Source organism: Bolinopsis microptera, chromosome 12 (genome assembly GCF_026151205.1).
Source record: "Bolinopsis microptera isolate Bmic1 chromosome 12, MBARI_Bmic_1.0, whole genome shotgun sequence".
Lineage (NCBI taxonomy): Eukaryota > Metazoa > Ctenophora > Tentaculata > Lobata > Bolinopsidae > Bolinopsis > Bolinopsis microptera.
The window spans coordinates 3,273,066-3,292,942 of record NC_087083.1 but is presented as its reverse complement, the minus strand read 5'-3'; the positions used below and the strand labels follow the sequence as shown (position 1 = coordinate 3,292,942).

General features: G+C 41.0%; 2 protein-coding genes across 2 annotated transcripts in view; both read right to left on the bottom strand.

Annotated features, from left to right (window-relative positions):
• LOC134824146 (core histone macro-H2A.1-like) overlaps positions 1 to 19,877 on the bottom strand; it is a 97,693-nt gene that overhangs the window by 33,161 nt on the left and 44,655 nt on the right. The window lies entirely within an intron of this gene.
• LOC134824333 (uncharacterized) lies at positions 13,780 to 16,562 on the bottom strand. Its single transcript, XM_063836207.1, has one exon. It carries the CDS (start codon positions 16,039 to 16,041, stop codon positions 13,927 to 13,929), a length of 2,115 nt encoding a protein of 704 aa, XP_063692277.1. The 5' UTR covers positions 16,042 to 16,562; the 3' UTR covers positions 13,780 to 13,926.

Here is a 19,877-nt window from a genome sequence, read left to right as displayed (position 1 = left end):
AGGACTGATCTCCATGGTCAAGGAATACATGAGCAGGACATTTCTTGATTCTGTAATTCTGGCATCTCCAAGTAGAGGTAGTAGGGGTATCTCGATCCTTTCTCCGGGTGTAGAGGAAACCGTCTGTGTCCAGAAGTAGTTGAGCTCCTCTTTGTCCGCTGATGTACTTGCTGAAGACAACCATGATCCGATACTGTGACCACCATCTCTCTTCCTTATGTATTGATCCGATCTGTATAACAAGCGTACTAATAGATGACAAGGTCTTAGGTGCCTTTCGATCGCGAGATCTGATCTAACAAGCTTACGTGTTCACGAAACGTGCCGAAAAGGATACGATCCACTGCTCCTCAAGCATCGAGATCCGACCCAGGGCTCGAGATCTGAACCATGGTAGGCCCTCCCAAAGCATCAGGAGTCACGAGATCTGAGTCAAGTAACCTGAGCCAAGTATCCAGCGTGCTAATGGTGCGTTCCATCAGCTTTGGAAGACATGAAACAGTGGAACTATAAGAACGCCCATCAAGATCCGTATCTACAAGGCTATAACTTTCAAAGCTAGACGGACACGTTGTCAGAATGCCAGAGACACAGTTTCCCAATTTTTTACTGGATTAGAAACCAAACTATGGGAAGAGACTGAGAGGACGACTCCGTAAAGGCTCCAATGCTCTAAATTACAGTGGTCATGATCTATCCTATAGTGATAATGACCACAGTCATATCACTGAAAATCCGATCGTTGGGTTCAGTTGTCGTATTTCCTTGGGTTCAGTTGTCGTATTTTCAATTTGGGTGCAGTTGTGATATGACCTGGGTTCAGTTGTCGTTTTGGGTTTTAAGCTGATTGGTCACCCAAGTAAGCTGATTGGGTGCCTTTAACTGCGTGGGAACTAGGTTCAATTGGGTTCAGTTGTCTGCCACCCGTCAAACCCGAATATACCTATAAGTTGTCCGGGAAAGGAAATTAACCCAGTAATTACACTGAATACATGTAAATTCCCACATTTTAGGATCACCTGTTCGGTATATTGGGGCACGGTAAATCGGGATTTCACTGTAATAATGAAATTGTTACCTTATTCTGGTTGTTACAAAAGTACAAACCATACCTGCGCTTTCACTTCGTAGATCAGTCCGAGCATCTTCATTCTGCAGATCCTCGAACTCGATTTTTCTTTTGTTATTATCCTTATTTGGTGTTAGTGTTATGGAGATATCTACACCTTCTCCTTCCAGGGTCATCTTATAAACAGTGTTTTCTTGTTCACTCTCCAGGATTGCTTCTACTTCGTCCAGTTGACAAACAGCAGGTGATGGCACTGGACTCTCTTGCCATGCACCAGTTCCATTCGAGAACTTTATCCCAGCTTCAGCAGCAGGTACAAAGGCATTCTGAGTTTTCAGTTCTGAAAAGTAATAACTTAACTTGTACCTAGTTACACTAGTATAGTACACGTAGCAATGTACACAACGCTTCATAATACATTAACGAATACAGTTCATTCTTCAGATATAAGTGTTCATTAAATCAAATCATTGAACTTCCAGCAATGAGGTACATAACTATAAGAAAATCAATCTATACTTATTATTCTGTAAAATTTAGAATCGTCCAACATACTGTAATTAGACGCACAAACTTGTCCTAGAATCCAGAGCAAACTGTGGGCTACTAGGATTTTCCGAACTAGCATGCCCTAACCTATGAATAATGAACGTTATTAAAAGGAACGTATTTTTACTTGATAATAAGTTCATCTCACATGAAAGTTGAACTGCGTGCAAAGCTGTGGACAATGTGACTCTATTTGGTATTGTCACTAAAATATGGGATACTCCTTTATGGCTAATACTCTAATAATAACTACCATAACAATAATGAAGTAACCATAATATAGCAACAATGCAGAAACCGTCCTACATGCTTACAATATGCAAACTATGTTCACGCTTGTGAACCGTAAAAAAACTGTAGTATAGAGCGGGGCCCTATAGATTACAGAAATTTAAAAGGAGAAAATAATGAGAATTCAGAACTTATGCGATGCCACTAATACAACAAATGAAAAATAATTACGAAAAAGGGGAATTTTAATATAAACTAGCCATTCGAATCAAATACCAGCACCTATGTTTCTATATTTCTATCATTCAACAGAAAGAGTTGCCCAATATGTGGATGAACAGCAGCAAGGTGAGGGACGAGTGTCCGCTATTAGCGGGGTCGAGTGCTATTGTCACGTGTTATTAGCGGGGTCACGTGCTAGTATCACGTGTTATTAGCGGGGACCATTCATATGAGAACGCATGTTGCACAAGGACGTCTACCAATAGATATAATATATCTCCTGTAATACAAAACTGCCCACAAGGCAACATTGCATTCCAATGCAAATGAAACAACCAGCACGTTGTACAGAAAACCATATTGAGTACTACTAGTAGTAGTAAGTCCCTTGCTCTTAGCAAAACCTGGTATTCACATCCTTGATAGATACACCTGGGTAAAACACAACCGTGACATTGCTACAAGTACATGGGAATAAATGACCAGCAACACCGCATATGCACTGGGAAGTTTAATTCTGTTGTCAGAATTTTAAGTATCAAAAACTCTTATCTGGTGAACAATACATTTTTTTAAAAAGTTACTATCTGCGCTCGATAACTTTCCCAACAGTTGCTCTAACGAATCTCTATATTTTTATGAACATTATATAATAGCATGGGGTCCCCAGGTAATAATAGGGCCGGAATAACATGATGCGAAATAAAATCTCCAAATGTCCTTTCTCTCAAGTTTGGAGGATGTATTTTTCTGTGCTGGTGTTAATCATCTCGAGTAATGTAAGAGTGTTTAAATGCATGATATACAGCAACTGCTCCTTCATAATATTTTGTATCATTTCGTAAAAAAGTCACACTTTCTGTGGTACACCCTGTATATCACATTGTAAAGTTATAAAGCATGAAATGATCTTACATTCTGGAATTGAGACTTGAGTAGAATATCCTTTTTCTAGGAGGTGCACGATAAAAAATAAACTTGCTCGGATTTTTAAAATTTTTGTACCACTGTTTTCTAGAGACTGTGAGAATTTTCACAATACAAAATTTGTCATACCTTTTTGGAAAGATCAGTGAGTTTCGCCTAGGTGCCATATTTGATGGTGCGCGGCTTTTGGAGCAAAAGCAGCTGTAAAAGTCGCGTAATTTGACCAAATTCGTCCAAATTTGACCATTTTTGTCGTATTCTTCGGATTTATCTTCAGTTCCTTAAATGAGATCATTCTGGAAATTGGCGACGACCTTCCAATAAAGCTTTCACAACTGTCCGAAAAATTTGGTGGATATCGGAGTTGATATAGTGATAAAAATGGGGCAAAATACGCTGCTTTTAGCTGTAACATAATGTCTGATGGTTGGATATGCTTTAAATTTGTCGGACACTTTCCTTGTAAGTCTATGAGTAAGGTTACCAATTTTTGTTGCAATTGGAGGTTGGGAAGGATATAGTAGAGGCTCTTACGGGCATTGTCTGCTCGATACGCTAGGGACCCCAGATACACCTTACTAGACGTATTTTTGACCGTAGAATCGATTAAAAGTGGTTTTAAGATGATTGGACTGACTTTTTGGGGGTAAAATCGCAAAAAACCGATTTTTGGGCCAAAAATAGGCCAAAAAACCATGTTTTTTGATATTTTGAACAAGTTAATTTTGTTGGCATGTCGGCAAAACTTGCATGGAGATAGCTGAAACACAGCCGCACAAGATGATATAAAAATTTGAAAAATCCCTCTATTTTTTTGGGGGTAAAAATCCAAAAAAGTGGTAAAAATTTTGACTTTTTTGCTTGAAGTTTGAATAATTTTTTGCAGTTGTATTAAATCAACCCAAAAATAGTCACATCGTGTTTGCCTAAATTTTTCCTTTCCGAGAAGTACCCACTTCATATACTTTATTGAAGTTTGAATATTGTCACTCCGCAAGCGTTTTTGCCAATTTTCGACGCGCACTACGCGCAAAAGCATTTAGTTGTTATCAATTGGCACCCGCGCGTTCATCATAAATTTCAAACAGCTATAACTCAGCGAGATTATGTCCGTTCTAGCTCATATTTTCACACCAAATAGAAAATAATGTGATCTTATTGCTGACAAAATATGAATATAATTACTCTATTTGCCTTAGACTAATAGACTGTCAAAATTTAAAACGCGCATTGGTATAGCACGTGACTAATAAGGCCAAATTTATACTTCTTAACATATTATCGATCCTTAGACATCATACTATTGTGTCCAATTAGCGGTTAGGTCTCTAAACTCGTAGCAGAAAACACGTCTTTTTGCCCGTAAGAGCCTCTACTAATACTCAATATCTATTTGTTTGAAGAAAATTGTGCTGGCCGAAATTAGCGCTAAAAAACCATCCTACAGTCGGCACGCGCGGCTCACTGTCGATGGCGCACTACCTACTTTTTCTTGTATTCCTGATCAGGAACGGAAGATATCTTAGGTATTGAGTGGGCATTGTGTTCTACTAAGATAAAGTATGAGTACAGAAGTTGATTTCTAAAATGATATATATCGCGTATCAGAAATAGCTAGGTAGTAGGTATTTATTGTAGCACAAGCAACCCGGTTGCTTGGCAACAGTGTAGTACTAGTTACCATAGCAACATCTTATAGTTATTGTATAGCGTCGATATTGGTGCTGATTAGTGATTTGTATCCAGATTGTAACGAGAAGAATTTGTTGCATTATTAAAATATAGAACATTACCATCCAATGAAAATATTCATAATTTTGAAATTACTTAAATTTGCATAATTATTCCTTTACTATATAATATAATTTATCGCTAGCTTCTGAAGTATTTTAGAAACTTACAACAGACTAAGTTTTCGAAAAAGTGTATTTACACTTTCAGACTTGAAATATACCACTGTCACGAGTAACCATTAGTAACCACTGTCACGAGTAACCATTAGTAACCACTGTCACGAGTAACCATTAGTAACCACTGTCACGAGTAACCATTAGTAACCACTGTCACAAGTAACCATTAGTAATCACTGTCACAAGTAACCACTACCATAAGTAACCGAGTAACCACTACCATAAGTAACCGAGTAACCACTACCATAAGTAACTGAGTAACCACTACCATAAGTAACCGAGTAACCAAATAGGTTCCACTCGTAATTTGGTGACAAACCTTTTCATTCTTGCGTAGCCTCGTGAATTAAAACAAATATATGGCACATTTACTAATATTCAAATATTTGTGTGTCACATATGACGACAAATCAAACAGTGATAACCACTTACCACACAGACAAGCATTTTATCAGTAAAATAACCGGATTATGCTGCTCAGGGAACAGTTCAGTTGTGTTAGTTAAGTGACATTGTGTTTCAGATAATAGCTGATGTTTTGTTAATGCTTTAAAGCTTGTTTTATTATTTTCTTTAAATATCATTTATACCTGTCAATTAAAATCCTTGACATTCCTGACTTAAAGAAAAAAAAAACCAATGTGATTTACCGTGCACCATGATTTTCCAGGCATCCCGATTCACCGTGCACCCTGATATACCGTGCACCCAGATTTACCGTGTACCCCGATTTACCATGCACCCTGATTTACCATGCACCCTGATTTACTGTGCACCCCAATTTACCGTTTACCCCTTAACCCCTATTTACCGTGCACCATGATTCACCGTGTACCCTGATTTACCGTGTACCCCGATTTACCGTGTACCCCGATTTACCGTGTACCCCATTTACCGTGTACCCCGATTTACCGTGTACCCCGATTTACCGTACTATTTTAAATTTCCCATAACTGACCGTTCACATTTTCTTAAATGAGAGCTGGTAGCCTTCACCTCCCGCTTTTATATTGTCATATCCTGTACGTGATATTCGAGCTAGGGTTTGCTTTGTGTCGTCATGTACCTGTTTCCACAATTCGTTATATAATTATATGTGGGCTGTGCAGGTGAAGACTGGGGAGGCGAGGAATATTGTTTTGATTGAGACATGGCAGTGTTTCTTGGGTGTGATTCGTCAATTGTTGTTGCTGATTGGTTAATTGTTGTCACGTGACAGAAAAAATATCCCCATCACAATTCACATCTTTAGCATGCCTTCAAAATAGTGCATCAGGATGTGCTCAGCTATAATTATATTACAGGCTTGATTAAAAAAGTTTTCTGTAATTATTATACTTATGCTAGTTACGTCATGGCTTAGTAACTAGCCGTTATCTAGTGATGACGTCACAGTAACTAGCCGTTATCTAGTGATGACGTCACAGTAACTAGCCGTTATCTAGTGATGACGTCACAGTAACAATCCGTTATCTAGCGATGACGTCACAGTAACAATCCGTTATCTAGCGATGACGTCACAGTAACTAGCCGTTATCTAGCCATGACGTCACAGTAACTAGCCGTTATCTAGTGATGACGTCACAGTAACTAGCCGTTATCTAGTGATGACGTCACAGTAACTAGCCGTTATCTAGTGATGACGTCACAGTAACTAGCCGTAATCTAGTGATGACATCACAGTAACTAGCCGTTATCTAGTGATGACGTCACAGTAACTAGCCGTTATCTAGTGATGACGTCACAGTAACTAGCCGTTATCTAGTGATGACGTCACAGTAACTAGCCGTTATCTAGTGATGACGTCACAGTAACTAGCCGTAATCTAGTGATGACATCACAGTAACTAGCCGTTATCTAGTGATGACGTCACAGTAACTAGCCGTTATCTAGTGATGACGTCACAGTAACTAGCCGTTATCTAGTGATGACGTCACAGTAACTAGCCGTTATCTAGTGATGACGTCACAGTAACTAGCCGTAATCTAGTGATGACATCACAGTAACTATCCGTTATCTAGCGATGACGTCACAATACCAGAGAAGCAGCTCACAGACCAGTACCTCCACAGTAGAAGACATCAGCTACACTTCCACAGCGAACCAGCTAACTGGGTACCTGTACAGTGAGGGGTAATCGTACTGTAGTGCGACACATACTCTAGAGCGACACGTACTTTAGTGCGAAGTCCGACAAAAACACCCTCTGTCGCACTACCGTACGTGTCGCACTACGATCCAGGTAGCGTACTCTAATGCGACAAAATATCCTGACTTATATCCAAGTTCAGGCACATCTTATCCTTCTTATGGACCATTAAGTGATTCGTCGGGTCGGTTCACGTCACTTATTTCGAAGTGATCTTGCGAATACGATTCGTCGGTTCACATCACGTGTTTCGAAGTTATCCACTGATCATAATTCCTTCGGGTCAGTTCAAGCCACGTATGCAGTGTGTGATCCACTGGGTAACTCTTAAGCAGCATATGATCCTCATTCCTATCACACGCATCGTATGAAGGTATATCTCCGATTGGGATAACAAGTTCATATGCTTGGGCCATAAATAAGGTCACGATGATTCTACCAAAGCATCGAACAACATCAACATGTCTTCTTCAATCACCCTCATTCCTGGACGCACTACTGGTTCAAGAAACGTTATCCACGACGGATACCGCTACTGCCTGGATAAGAATCGCGACGACAAGACCTACTGGCGATGCACTGAGAAGACCTGCTCCGGACGTCTCAGTCTGACGAACAGCACTACTGTGACCTGGACGCAGCTGAAAGCAACCCTTCCCTCGGAGATGGATTCCTTTGCTGCCTAGTGACTACTACGAACGTACCTGGGTCGGAACACAAACCTCCTCTCCCCCTTGATGGGCTGCACCAACCCTACTATCTGGCGATTTATCGACGTCCTGAAGAAGGAGCAGGATCTAACCCAATGGAAGATCAACCAGAAGAATGAAGATGCTCAGACAACTACCTCCTCGCCGAATGAAGGAGTGGACTGATTACGACCGTCGCTTGAACGCTGTGATTGATAGCTACGATGATTATGACAGAATGGATTAGTTGAAGTGTGTTGGAACAATGATTTTGAATTGAATATTGTGATTGCAATCTTTGATTTTATATTTAACCCCATTACTCATACACGACTACACTCTTGTCATTAAAAATGGTAAGTAAAATTTGTATTGAATGTGTAAAGTGTTTTGTCGCACTTTAGTACGTGTCGCACTACAGTCCAGGTAGCGCACTGTAGTGCGACAGTGTCGGCCTTGAAAATTCTCTGTCGCACTAGGGTACGTGTCGCACTACGATCCAGGTAGCGTACTCTACTGCGACAGTGTCGATCTTGGAGGTTTCGCACTATGGTACGTGTCGCACTAGAGTACGTGTCGCACTACAGTACGTGAACCGTTATTATTCGTATTTGTAAAGTTTGTAGGGACTACGGGTGGAAGACGAATAATTAAAATTCCAACAGCATCTTGTTACCTTCATTGTGCTGATTCCGGGAAGCATTCTCTTTACCTTCTCATCATACTGTAGAATGAGATATCGTTAATTTAAAATTGGGTAATTAAAGGCCTGTCAAGGATTGCAGCCCAGTTAAGAGCAAGGTTGTTAAATACGTATTTGGAGGGAATACGTATTGGAATACGAATACGTATTAATCCTCGAAAATTGACGTATTACGACGTATTCTTTATTCAAAAAATTCAAAAATTCAAATATGTTGAGGGGACTGAACTTTAGAAAATGGTCTTAAACTTTGATAATTGCGAGATCGTTTTAGGAGCAGCCTCTAATCCCTAATTAGTAATTACTGACGGCTAACAAACTGAAAAATTAATTCCCAGACCGGAGTAGTGCACTGTGAAGCTGACTGATCTTGACGAACTTCTCGCTCTCTGAACATCAAAATCATTAAATATGTATTAATATGTAATTGATAATTTCGCAAAAAATGTTAGCTTATCGGATTATCCATGAAATTTGATTACAAATTTAAGTTATCATGTATAACTGCACTCCTTTAATGCATGATCAATGATGAGGGTGGCGCGCAGCTGTAATGTTTAATTTTGACAAATCAGCGTATTACGGCGTATTATGGCGTATTCTTGGACGTATTTAACAATCCATAGAAATTACCGTATTCCGGCGTATTACGACGTATTCTTTATTAGAACCGAATACGTCGTATTCTTTCACGAAAATTTGACGTATTTAACAACCTTGGTTAAGAGCTGATCAATTGTAGCTACTTGTGCCATATAAGGGATAACTGAGGTCACGTGACAGTCGGCCCTATCACGTGACCGCTGATTCTATCACGCGATCTTGATTTGTAAATCCTCGGGCACGCAATCACATTCATAACGTGTGATTGCGTGCCTTACATGGAACAGTATAGTGTATCGCGTGTAATTGGATCCAATTATAGGAGCTGCGCAATTATTGCAGCATCTTGATCTTGTATCACCTTTTGAACCTAGGACGCAGCTGGGCCAGAAATTTGAAGATAGAAGGATTTTTTGTTAATGAATATCGAAGCGAAAATCATGTAACCCTATGTTTTTGTCGTTGCCAAATAAAAGCCATACTACAGTACAGAGCTAGATGATGAAGAGAAATTAAAACATAACTGATTTTTTAAATTTCCTCAAACAAATCTTATTAAGATAATAATTAAGAAATAATGAAATAAAACCAAAGTGGAAACTATTAAAGTGTAAAACTTCATAATTTGAGTGGTCAATTGCATTCATAGGTCCGCTTTATAGATTAAAATAACCTTTAATTTAAAATAATTGTTATATTATAATTGTCTGGGACGAAGGTATGGCACGTGGTCAGTGGTCACATCTAGCAAATGTTGAATAATGATCACTAGCCGCATCAATGATCAACCAAGACATTGTTATGTACGAGTGCTTGTAGCGTAACGTTACTATTTGTCACCCACAAACAGCTGGACTTGTACAGTAATGTTTTTGTAATTTTCATAGTAGTGGCTTCTTCATATAACTTACGATCATGATAGTCGATTTTTCAAACAATCTTAAAGTAATCATTAGTCGAAAATTGGGAACAATTTTCATTTACATGAACGTTTCTTGGAAAATTATCTCCAGCTCTATCCTTCGGCAATGGTACTTTTGTGGCTGAAGACATGATTTTCAAAGCCAATAATTACGGCAAAAAGGAGAGCAAATTGTCGATTACGATTTTTCAAGTCGAGGCTCGGAAAATTAACTCGCTTAGTTTCTCACCTCACTCCTAGAATTGTGCTCTGCAGGAGATAATTTTCTCAGCGCCTGATGTTCAAATTTTCCACTCAAGTGCACGTGTTGTTTAATCAATTCGCAGTTATAATCCGTTATCGATTTAATATGTATTTGCGATCTATATTAATCCCCCTGATATAGGCGAGTTTTGGCCCAAGCTCACCAATATCAATATCTCACTATATATAAAGCGAGACGATATCTATGGATGGATCCGTACCATTTTACTGACACCACGGTATCAACTTTAACGCGACTTTCCGCAAAAAACGTAAAGGATATACAACTGAAACTTTTTTGACTGGGTCAAATGCTTTAATGGCCTCCAAATCAGCATGAAAAAATAAAAATTGGCCAAGGAATAGGAGTTTTAGAGCCCAAAATTTGGACCCCCAAGTGGTGTCAAAAACGCGAATTAAATGGGAATTAAACTGGAATTAAACTGGAATTAAACTTGAAATTACCAAGGAGAACACTAACGAACTCGTTTTGGCTATACATCAATTAATAAATAAGCTCAGATATAAAACAAAAGCCGAATAAAAGTATGAAAATAAAATCTTAAAATCTTAAAATTTAACCGCGTTACAATATCACGAAGTTGAAATAAAATCAAATAAAACAATTTAAATGCTAATAAAAATTCTGGATGTGTGCATAAAAGCAAGTCCAAGGAGATAGGTTAGACTTAAAAACTATATAAGTTGATGGGACGATGAAGGAGATGAGTAGGGGACGTGAAGCGAGGATTAGGACTTATTCATAGGATTTCGAAGGTTTGAGAGTCTGTTAGGTGGTGATTACTACTACTAGGACTTCTTAGGAGGTGATTACTAAGACTTCTTTTCAGGAGGATGTCGAAGGTGAAAGGATTCTGTGAGGTACTTTCCAAATTCAGTTGCATGGAATGAGTTCATGATGGCCCCATATTCTTTGAGCATTATGAGGCTTTTAAGGTTGTCTGAGAGGTTGGACCGGAGGGAGTTGTAGCTGGGGCATTCATTTATGACGTGGTCCTCGGTTTCAAGGATAGGTGTTTCAAAGAATGGTAGTCTCTTGTGGTAGGTAATAATTATTTTAGTCTCTTGAGTCTTGAGTCTTGACACCATTTTAGGGTTATACGGGTTCCTGCTAGTTTATCTAAAATTTATACATTATATCAATTGGGGTTTATTATGGCGTCTAAAGTTCTAAGATACCGTATCTTACTATATATAAAGCCATTCATATAACAGGAGCGTCAACCTACCGGTAAGTAGCCCTAACACAATCCTAAAATACTGCTAGTGCATCCTGAAAACGCTATTAAGACGTGAGTACTGCTTATAGAGGTCCCGATACAATCCTTGGTAGTCCTTTTCGATATTGGTTGATATCTGTATTCGTTGATCTTAAGCAAATATTTGGAAAAAAATTTTTCGTCTTCTGAACTCGAGATCTTTCCTTCATTAAAGCCCGATCATTAGCTGAGAACTAGAGTCATTGTTTACAATTACTGAGATTCGGCAGAGAGACTAATGCCATCCGATCAGCCGCTCAGGCGCTTAACTTAGCTTATAATAACATCTATGACATCCGAGTGCATTTTAAAGCAATGTGTCCTTGAGTATGATAATTATAACCAGTTTTATCGTGTTCAGCGTCCTTACTTAGCTTATAATAACATCTATGACATCCGAGTGCATTTTAAAGCAATGTGTCCTTGAGTATGATAATTATAACCAGTTTTATCGTGTTCAGCGTCCTCGAAAACATAGAAGGGTTACATGATTTTCGCTTCGATATTCATTAACAAAAAATCCTTATATCTTCAAATTTCTGGCCCAGCTGCCTGCTAGGTTTCATGGAAGGTGATACAAGATCAAGATGCTGCAATAATTGCGCAGCTCCTATAATTGGATCCAATCACACGCGATACACCATATTATTCCATGTATAGTAAGGCCTGATCAAGTAGCTTGAGCTCTGGTGACGTAGTCGTATGCCGACTATCCTAGTCGGCATACGACACGTTACGAATGTGATTGCGTGCGCGAGGATTTACGAATCAAGATCGCGTGATAGGAACACTGATCAATGATGAGAGCGTAAAGAGAATGCTTCCCGGAATCAGCACAATGAAGGGAACAAGATGCTGTTGGAATTTTAATTAATCATCTTCCACCCGTAGTCCCTATAATACTAAGTCATACCAGGCATACTGGGCACTCAGTAACTGAGCTATTAAGGCCAACGATGTCCAATGACGTTTGGCCCACCCTGTATATATACAAAATTTGTGATCGTAATAAGCATATTCGTATATATACGAATATGCTTATCACAATGCTGGCAAGCATAACCGTTGCCCTTATATTCACAACACTATGTACCCCCTATACTATTATATCCCCTTTATTGTTTTCCAGGCATTAAGACTCATCGAAAGTAGTTCAGCAGGTATATTTAAGTTCAAAACATTCTAATTCAATGTTAATGATGACAGGAATAAGAAATAGTTATGTGGAGGTTTTTAAGAAATTTGCGCAAAATACGCGCCAGCATGTTATACGAAATTAGGTAAAAAACCCAAAATCGCCATATTCAGGTGCCTTAAAAACCATGTTAAAATTGAGTTAGAGATCTGAAACTTTGCAGAGCGTCTAGACCTTGTCCAAATCGACTGTAAAAAAAATTTCATGTTGCAGGAGTATCGGGAAGTGGGTTTTCTGGAACCCCTGTTTTACAACAGATTGTCGTGAAGCTATCACCTTAATAACACCAGAATGTGTGTGTGTGTGTGTGTCTGTCTGTCTGTCTGTCCGTGTGTAATTTCCGGTCGGTTATACAAAAAAAACGGTAAGAGTTACGGGACTGATTTTTTCGGTATAGTGTCGACAAAACTCTGATGAAGCCCATAGGAAATTTTTTTTTAAATCGGCCGATGGTAAGTGGTTTAATTGATGGTTTTGTACCACAAATGTTACATAAAATTGCGTGAGCAGAACGGCAAGAGTTACGGGACTTGCTCTCTCTCTCTCATTACTGTGTAATATGTTATAGCTGCATTTAAGTAGCGTCATAATTGGATTAGCCTGGAAGATTTGCTGTAATGTTATACCTTAAGCTTATTAGGGGAGGGGGGACTGTTAGTGTTTGGGGTCTGTTTGGACTGCAGAGAGAGAGAGAGAGAGAGTTCATACGACAATGTTATGCGTGTTTTCAAATATAATATGCGGGTGTGGTGCGGAGTTAACAAGGGTTAATTTCTATAACGATTTAAATAAAAATAGAAAGCGGTTCAAGACGGGAGTGATGAGGTGTAATAATCGGTGTTCAGACCTTATGATCATGGAGTGTGGTGCCTCATGGCTAATAATGACTTAATTATCCACAAGAAATAACTGATTATGAGATTATTGTTTAAGAAACTATTGGGTCACCTAATGCGGGTTTTGACTCTGCGGGTAATTACTCCTACCCTTTTTAACTGCGGCAGTGAAATCCCGGCCGTAGGCCGGGTTACACTAGTATATGTATATATATATGTATATATGCAAAATGAAACGACCGGTTGAGTCAGACAAATGTTTCAATCATGATACAAAACCATGATATCATCAGTGACAACTGAGGTATAGGAACTAAAATCAAAATTACAAAGCTAAAATTTAACATAAACAATCACTCGTGAAACAATACTAGGGGTTAGATGTATGAGTCATTAGATTATAAAAGGAATTTCCGTTTATGGCGGCATTTTGTGAGGATTTCCGTCCTGGAGTTAAGTAAGTGTGGGTCAGAGGATCGAAGTAAGATTTCTAATTTCTCAGACGTGCACAGATCGCAGCTGTTTTGGCCGGCTCTGTATCCGTGTCCACGTCTGATTATTTTCCATTCGATCCTGAATTCTAACCCACGGTCTTTGAAGGACCAGATCTTCTCCGACAGTTTGGTTCTATTTCGGTACCGCTCCAGGCGAAATGATGACGTGTGCCCGTTGTACCGGTCCTTGAATGTGCCCTCCGTCATTCCGATGTAGTGGTGCTTCTCATTTTCCGTACGGAGGGTCGCCATGTATACCACAGACTTCGATAGGCACTTTCCGTCTAGTGGGCAGGAGTTCCTGGAGCGGCAGTTGCACTGCCGTGTGGTGGGTTCCTGGGTTTCCTGGTGCTGACGAAGCAACTGCTTGTTCCGGGATTTTATGAGGCATTCCATGTTTTTCATACAGCTGTATGAGACTTTTACACTGTTCCGGTTCAAGATCTTGTGTAGTGGATTGTCCTGAGGGAAGTGTTTCTCCAACAGATTGAAGAATTTCCTTCCAACATTGGTCTCCACAGTGACAGAGAAGGGGGGATTGAACCAAAGGACCCTGCGTTTCCTCCTTCTATTACGTGGTGGTTTTGCCTCGCCTGCCTGGGTGTTGTAGGTCATGCACGAGTCCATATAGCCGCTTGACTTCAAAGCATCCTCGTAGTAAGGCTTGGCGTCGTCGAACACCTCCTTACAGGAAGATATGCTGTTGATTCGGTCAGCGATCATCTCCGGGATGTTGCGGATGATGGACGGTGGGTGATTTGACTGGCGGTGTACATATTTCGTTACCTTCTCCGCTTTGCGGAATGGCCGGAAGGAGCCATCCGATCGGAAGGTGACGTCGAGGAAGTCAACAGATGTGGATGGTGGGGACACAGTGATCTTCAAGCCCTCTCTCCGGAATGTAGCAAACAAATCCTTCCGAATCCGCTCCATTCTGGGGCCGGGTGTGTCTGTCAGCATCACGAGTCCATCGTCCCTATAGAGGCCGTGGGATTGTTGTGGGAGGATATCTCCGATCTGGGATAGTAGGTACACACCAACCAGCTCGCATACTTCTGCGCCGTCGGGGGCACCCATTGTTACATCGAACAGGGAGTCCTTTCTCTGCCAGGTTTCCCCTCGCGGACAGAACAAGAGGGAGAGTCGGCTGTGTTTGATGGTGTCGATGTCTTCCTCTGAGATGTTGATGTGTTCTTGTGCAAACTGGAGGGCCCTGTCTAGAAGATTCTCACTGATGGAAGGATAGAACGACTCAATGTCGAACTGGAGAAACTGGACATGCCCGGGTGTACAGTTGGTCTCGAACCAAGAAATAACCTCTCCGGTGCTCCGCCACTGGTTGACAGAGGAAGAAGTACGGAGTTGGGCGGTGAATTTCTCGAGGATTTTTTTGCTAACTCGTCCAACATCTGACTTGGCTGGATTTATCAGGCGACAAGGAAGGTTAGTAGCGAAATTTGGCTTATGGTCCTTGAGCAGTACGAATGCCTGGGACGTTTCGAAGCGTTGCATCCGTCCCTTCAGGTCTAAGCGGGCGGCGATGGAGGCTGCCTTATTCTCAATATGCTCTGCGGTGCCTGCGGGGGCCTTACGATATTCTGCTGTGATGCTGGACTCAATGAGTCGTTGATATTCGTCGATAGGGATCCGATAATGTTGGCTGGTTTTATCGGTAGGGATAAGGGCTGTGGTCGATGATTTTATGCGGGCAGCGTCCGAGTCGAGACGGTCTAGGAAAGTACTTGGAGCGTGCCTAAACTTTATCGATGCGATTAGCTGGTATATGTCGCTTTCGAACGCCACAAGCTCATTTACCACAGGGGGAGATTTGTTGGAGCGGAAGCCGTAGGTTTCCTTCATCTCCTCGTCTGGTGGCTCGGGGCCGAGAAGGAAGAAGAAAGCCTTCCAACGCAGGCGGATCAGGAAGTCTTCAGTTCGGGTAATCAGGGCTTTTAAGTAGGCGTCTTTTGAGCATCGGGGAATGTTCTTTAGGGAGTAACCGTAGTGTGTCAATTCCATGAATGGCAGTTGACGAAAAGTGCTCAATCTCTGGTTTCCCAGGGAGAGCTAGTTAATTGTGGGTGGCGTCGTCTGCTTACAGTGCTCAATCGGCAAGCCGAGAGCTAGATACAAAATGAAACGACCGGTTGAGTCAGACAAATGTTTCAATCATGATACAAAACCATGATATCATCAGTGACAACTGAGGTATAGGAACTAAAATCAAAATTACAAAGCTAAAATTTAACATAAACAATCACTCGTGAAACAATACTAGGGGTTAGATGTATGAGTCATTAGATTATAAAAGGAATTTCCGTTTATGGCGGCATTTTGTGAGGATTTCCGTCCTGGAGTTAAGTAAGTGTGGGTCAGAGGATCGAAGTAAGATTTCTAATTTCTCAGACGTGCACAGATCGCAGCTGTTCTGGCCGGCTCTGTATCCGTGTCCACGTCTGATTATTTTCCATTCGATCCTGAATTCTAACCCACGGTCTTTGAAGGACCAGATCTTCTCCGACAGTTTGGTTCTATTTCGGTACCGCTCCAGGCGAAATGATGACGTGTGCCCGTTGTACCGGTCCTTGAATGTGCCCTCCGTCATTCCGATGTAGTGGTGCTTCTCAACGACTCATTGAGTCCAGCATCACAGCAGAATATCGTAAGGCCCCCGCAGGCACCGCAGAGCATATTGAGAATAAGGCAGCCTCCATCGCCGCCCGCTTAGACCTGAAGGGACGGATGCAACGCTTCGAAACGTCCCAGGCATTCGTACTGCTCAAGGACCATAAGCCAAATTTCGCTACTAACCTTCCTTGTCGCCTGATAAATCCAGCCAAGTCAGATGTTGGACGAGTTAGCAAAAAAATCCTCGAGAAATTCACCGCCCAACTCCGTACTTCTTCCTCTGTCAACCAGTGGCGGAGCACCGGAGAGGTTATTTCTTGGTTCGAGACCAACTGTACACCCGGGCATGTCCAGTTTCTCCAGTTCGACATTGAGTCGTTCTATCCTTCCATCAGTGAGAATCTTCTAGACAGGGCCCTCCAGTTTGCACAAGAACACATCAACATCTCAGAGGAAGACATCGACACCATCAAACACAGCCGACTCTCCCTCTTGTTCTGTCCGCGAGGGGAAACCTGGCAGAGAAAGGACTCCCTGTTCGATGTAACAATGGGTGCCCCCGACGGCGCAGAAGTATGCGAGCTGGTTGGTGTGTACCTACTATCCCAGATCGGAGATATCCTCCCACAACAATCCCACGGCCTCTATAGGGACGATGGACTCGTGATGCTGACAGACACACCCGGCCCCAGAATGGAGCGGATTCGGAAGGATTTGTTTGCTACATTCCGGAGAGAGGGCTTGAAGATCACTGTGTCCCCACCATCCACATCTGTTGACTTCCTCGACGTCACCTTCCGATCGGATGGCTCCTTCCGGCCATTCCGCAAAGCGGAGAAGGTAACGAAATATGTACACCGCCAGTCAAATCACCCACCGTCCATCATCCGCAACATCCCGGAGATGATCGCTGACCGAATCAACAGCATATCTTCCTGTAAGGAGGTGTTCGACGACGCCAAGCCTTACTACGAGGATGCTTTGAAGTCAAGCGGCTATATGGACTCGTGCATGACCTACAACACCCAGGCAGGCGAGGCAAAACCACCACGTAATAGAAGGAGGAAACGCAGGGTCCTTTGGTTCAATCCCCCCTTCTCTGTCACTGTGGAGACCAATGTTGGAAGGAAATTCTTCAATCTGTTGGAGAAACACTTCCCTCAGGACAATCCACTACACAAGATCTTGAACCGGAACAGTGTAAAAGTCTCATACAGCTGTATGAAAAACATGGAATGCCTCATAAAATCCCGGAACAAGCAGTTGCTTCGTCAGCACCAGGAAACCCAGGAACCCACCACACGGCAGTGCAACTGCCGCTCCAGGAACTCCTGCCCACTAGACGGAAAGTGCCTATCGAAGTCTGTGGTATACATGGCGACCCTCCGTACGGAAAATGAGAAGCACCACTACATCGGAATGACGGAGGGCACATTCAAGGACCGGTACAACGGGCACACGTCATCATTTCGCCTGGAGCGGTACCGAAATAGAACCAAACTGTCGGAGAAGATCTGGTCCTTCAAAGACCGTGGGTTAGAATTCAGGATCGAATGGAAAATAATCAGACGTGGACACGGATACAGAGCCGGCCAGAACAGCTGCGATCTGTGCACGTCTGAGAAATTAGAAATCTTACTTCGATCCTCTGACCCACACTTACTTAACTCCAGGACGGAAATCCTCACAAAATGCCGCCATAAACGGAAATTCCTTTTATAATCTAATGACTCATACATCTAACCCCTAGTATTGTTTCACGAGTGATTGTTTATGTTAAATTTTAGCTTTGTAATTTTGATTTTAGTTCCTATACCTCAGTTGTCACTGATGATATCATGGTTTTGTATCATGATTGAAACATTTGTCTGACTCAACCGGTCGTTTCATTTTGTATCTAGCTCTCGGCTTGCCGATTGAGCACTGTAAGCAGACGACGCCACCCACAATTATATGTATATATGTATAGACGCTTTTGCAGTAAATTGTAGCCTACATTTAAGTGTCCGTAGATTCAAAAGTATAAAAGATACAGTCATTTCGAACCACAGGTTTTAAAGATAATTGTTTATACTTTAGTTTACATTATATCGAAAAATAATTTATCGTCATCATCATCACTTGATGACGTCATCAATTTAAGTGTTTTTAAAACTTGATTTTTGACAAAATAACAACTTTTCAAATCGATTTTAAAGTATTAAGGAGTAATTTTATTCAAAATCTGAGGACATTTTCATCTTAGATAATTGTTCAAGCATTCTGAAAATCTACCGGAAAGTTTTCCTACCTTGCTCCTTCATAAAGATATTCGCTATTGAAGTTTGTGCTTTTTTGAAGAATAATTTTATAAAAACACAAAAGTTGTGAATTAGTATTCTCTGGTGTTGGGCCATCCCTTGGGTTGTGGAGCTCAATTTTGCTTCCTAAAGGTCTAAATTGTGTTATAGGTTAGTTTTAAAGTTGAAAATCGAAAAGTTGCACACGTGGGGACACGCCCAAATTCATTTAAAATAGCTAAAATCACTAAAAATTGTTATTTTCACGATTTTTACCAACTTTGGAGTCCCGTTGTGATCCAAGTTCTTTTTGAAATCTTCTGAAACTTTTCATGCTTATCAAACTATATATTAAATAACACTATGCAAAAATTTATGGTGATTCAATATTTTATGCGCACGCAACGTCCGCTCAAAGTTTGCACGTGCGAAAGGTGAGAATTTTGCTCATTCGTGATTTCGAATATATTCTGCTTTCCCACGATATTAAAATGGCATTATATATGAATTTAATGCCAACTTGAATGAGTAAAAAGTGCTATATTCAGTCTGTTATTGACAGATATGCCTACCTAAACACAAGGAAACGTTTTCAAAGGTAAAATTTCGAAATCGTTGAAATTACCTCCTTATTAAGTTTCGACTGTGTAAATTATCCTGACATTATAATCAAAAAGAGATGATATTTGACCAAAACCCATAATCATGGGTAGAGTGAACCGCTGCCAGTGTCTCTCTTTTCCAAACAAAAGAAAATGATATTAATTTGAGGAACCGTCCGCAAATGCAAATTGATACCGAGAATGAAATCGGTCGCTCGCTTTTCCCATTCATTCACGGCTTACGTATTGTAATAAAGCTTATTGAATGGGAAAAGCGAGCGACCGATTTCATTCTCGGTATCAATTTGCATTTGCGGACGGTTCCTCAAATTAATATCATTTTCTT

What these genes read in the sequence shown, in the direction of transcription:
- LOC134824333 (XM_063836207.1), bottom strand. Translation starts at nt 16,041, where the DNA reads ATGGAATTGACACACTACGGTTACTCCCTAAAGAACATTCCCCGATGC.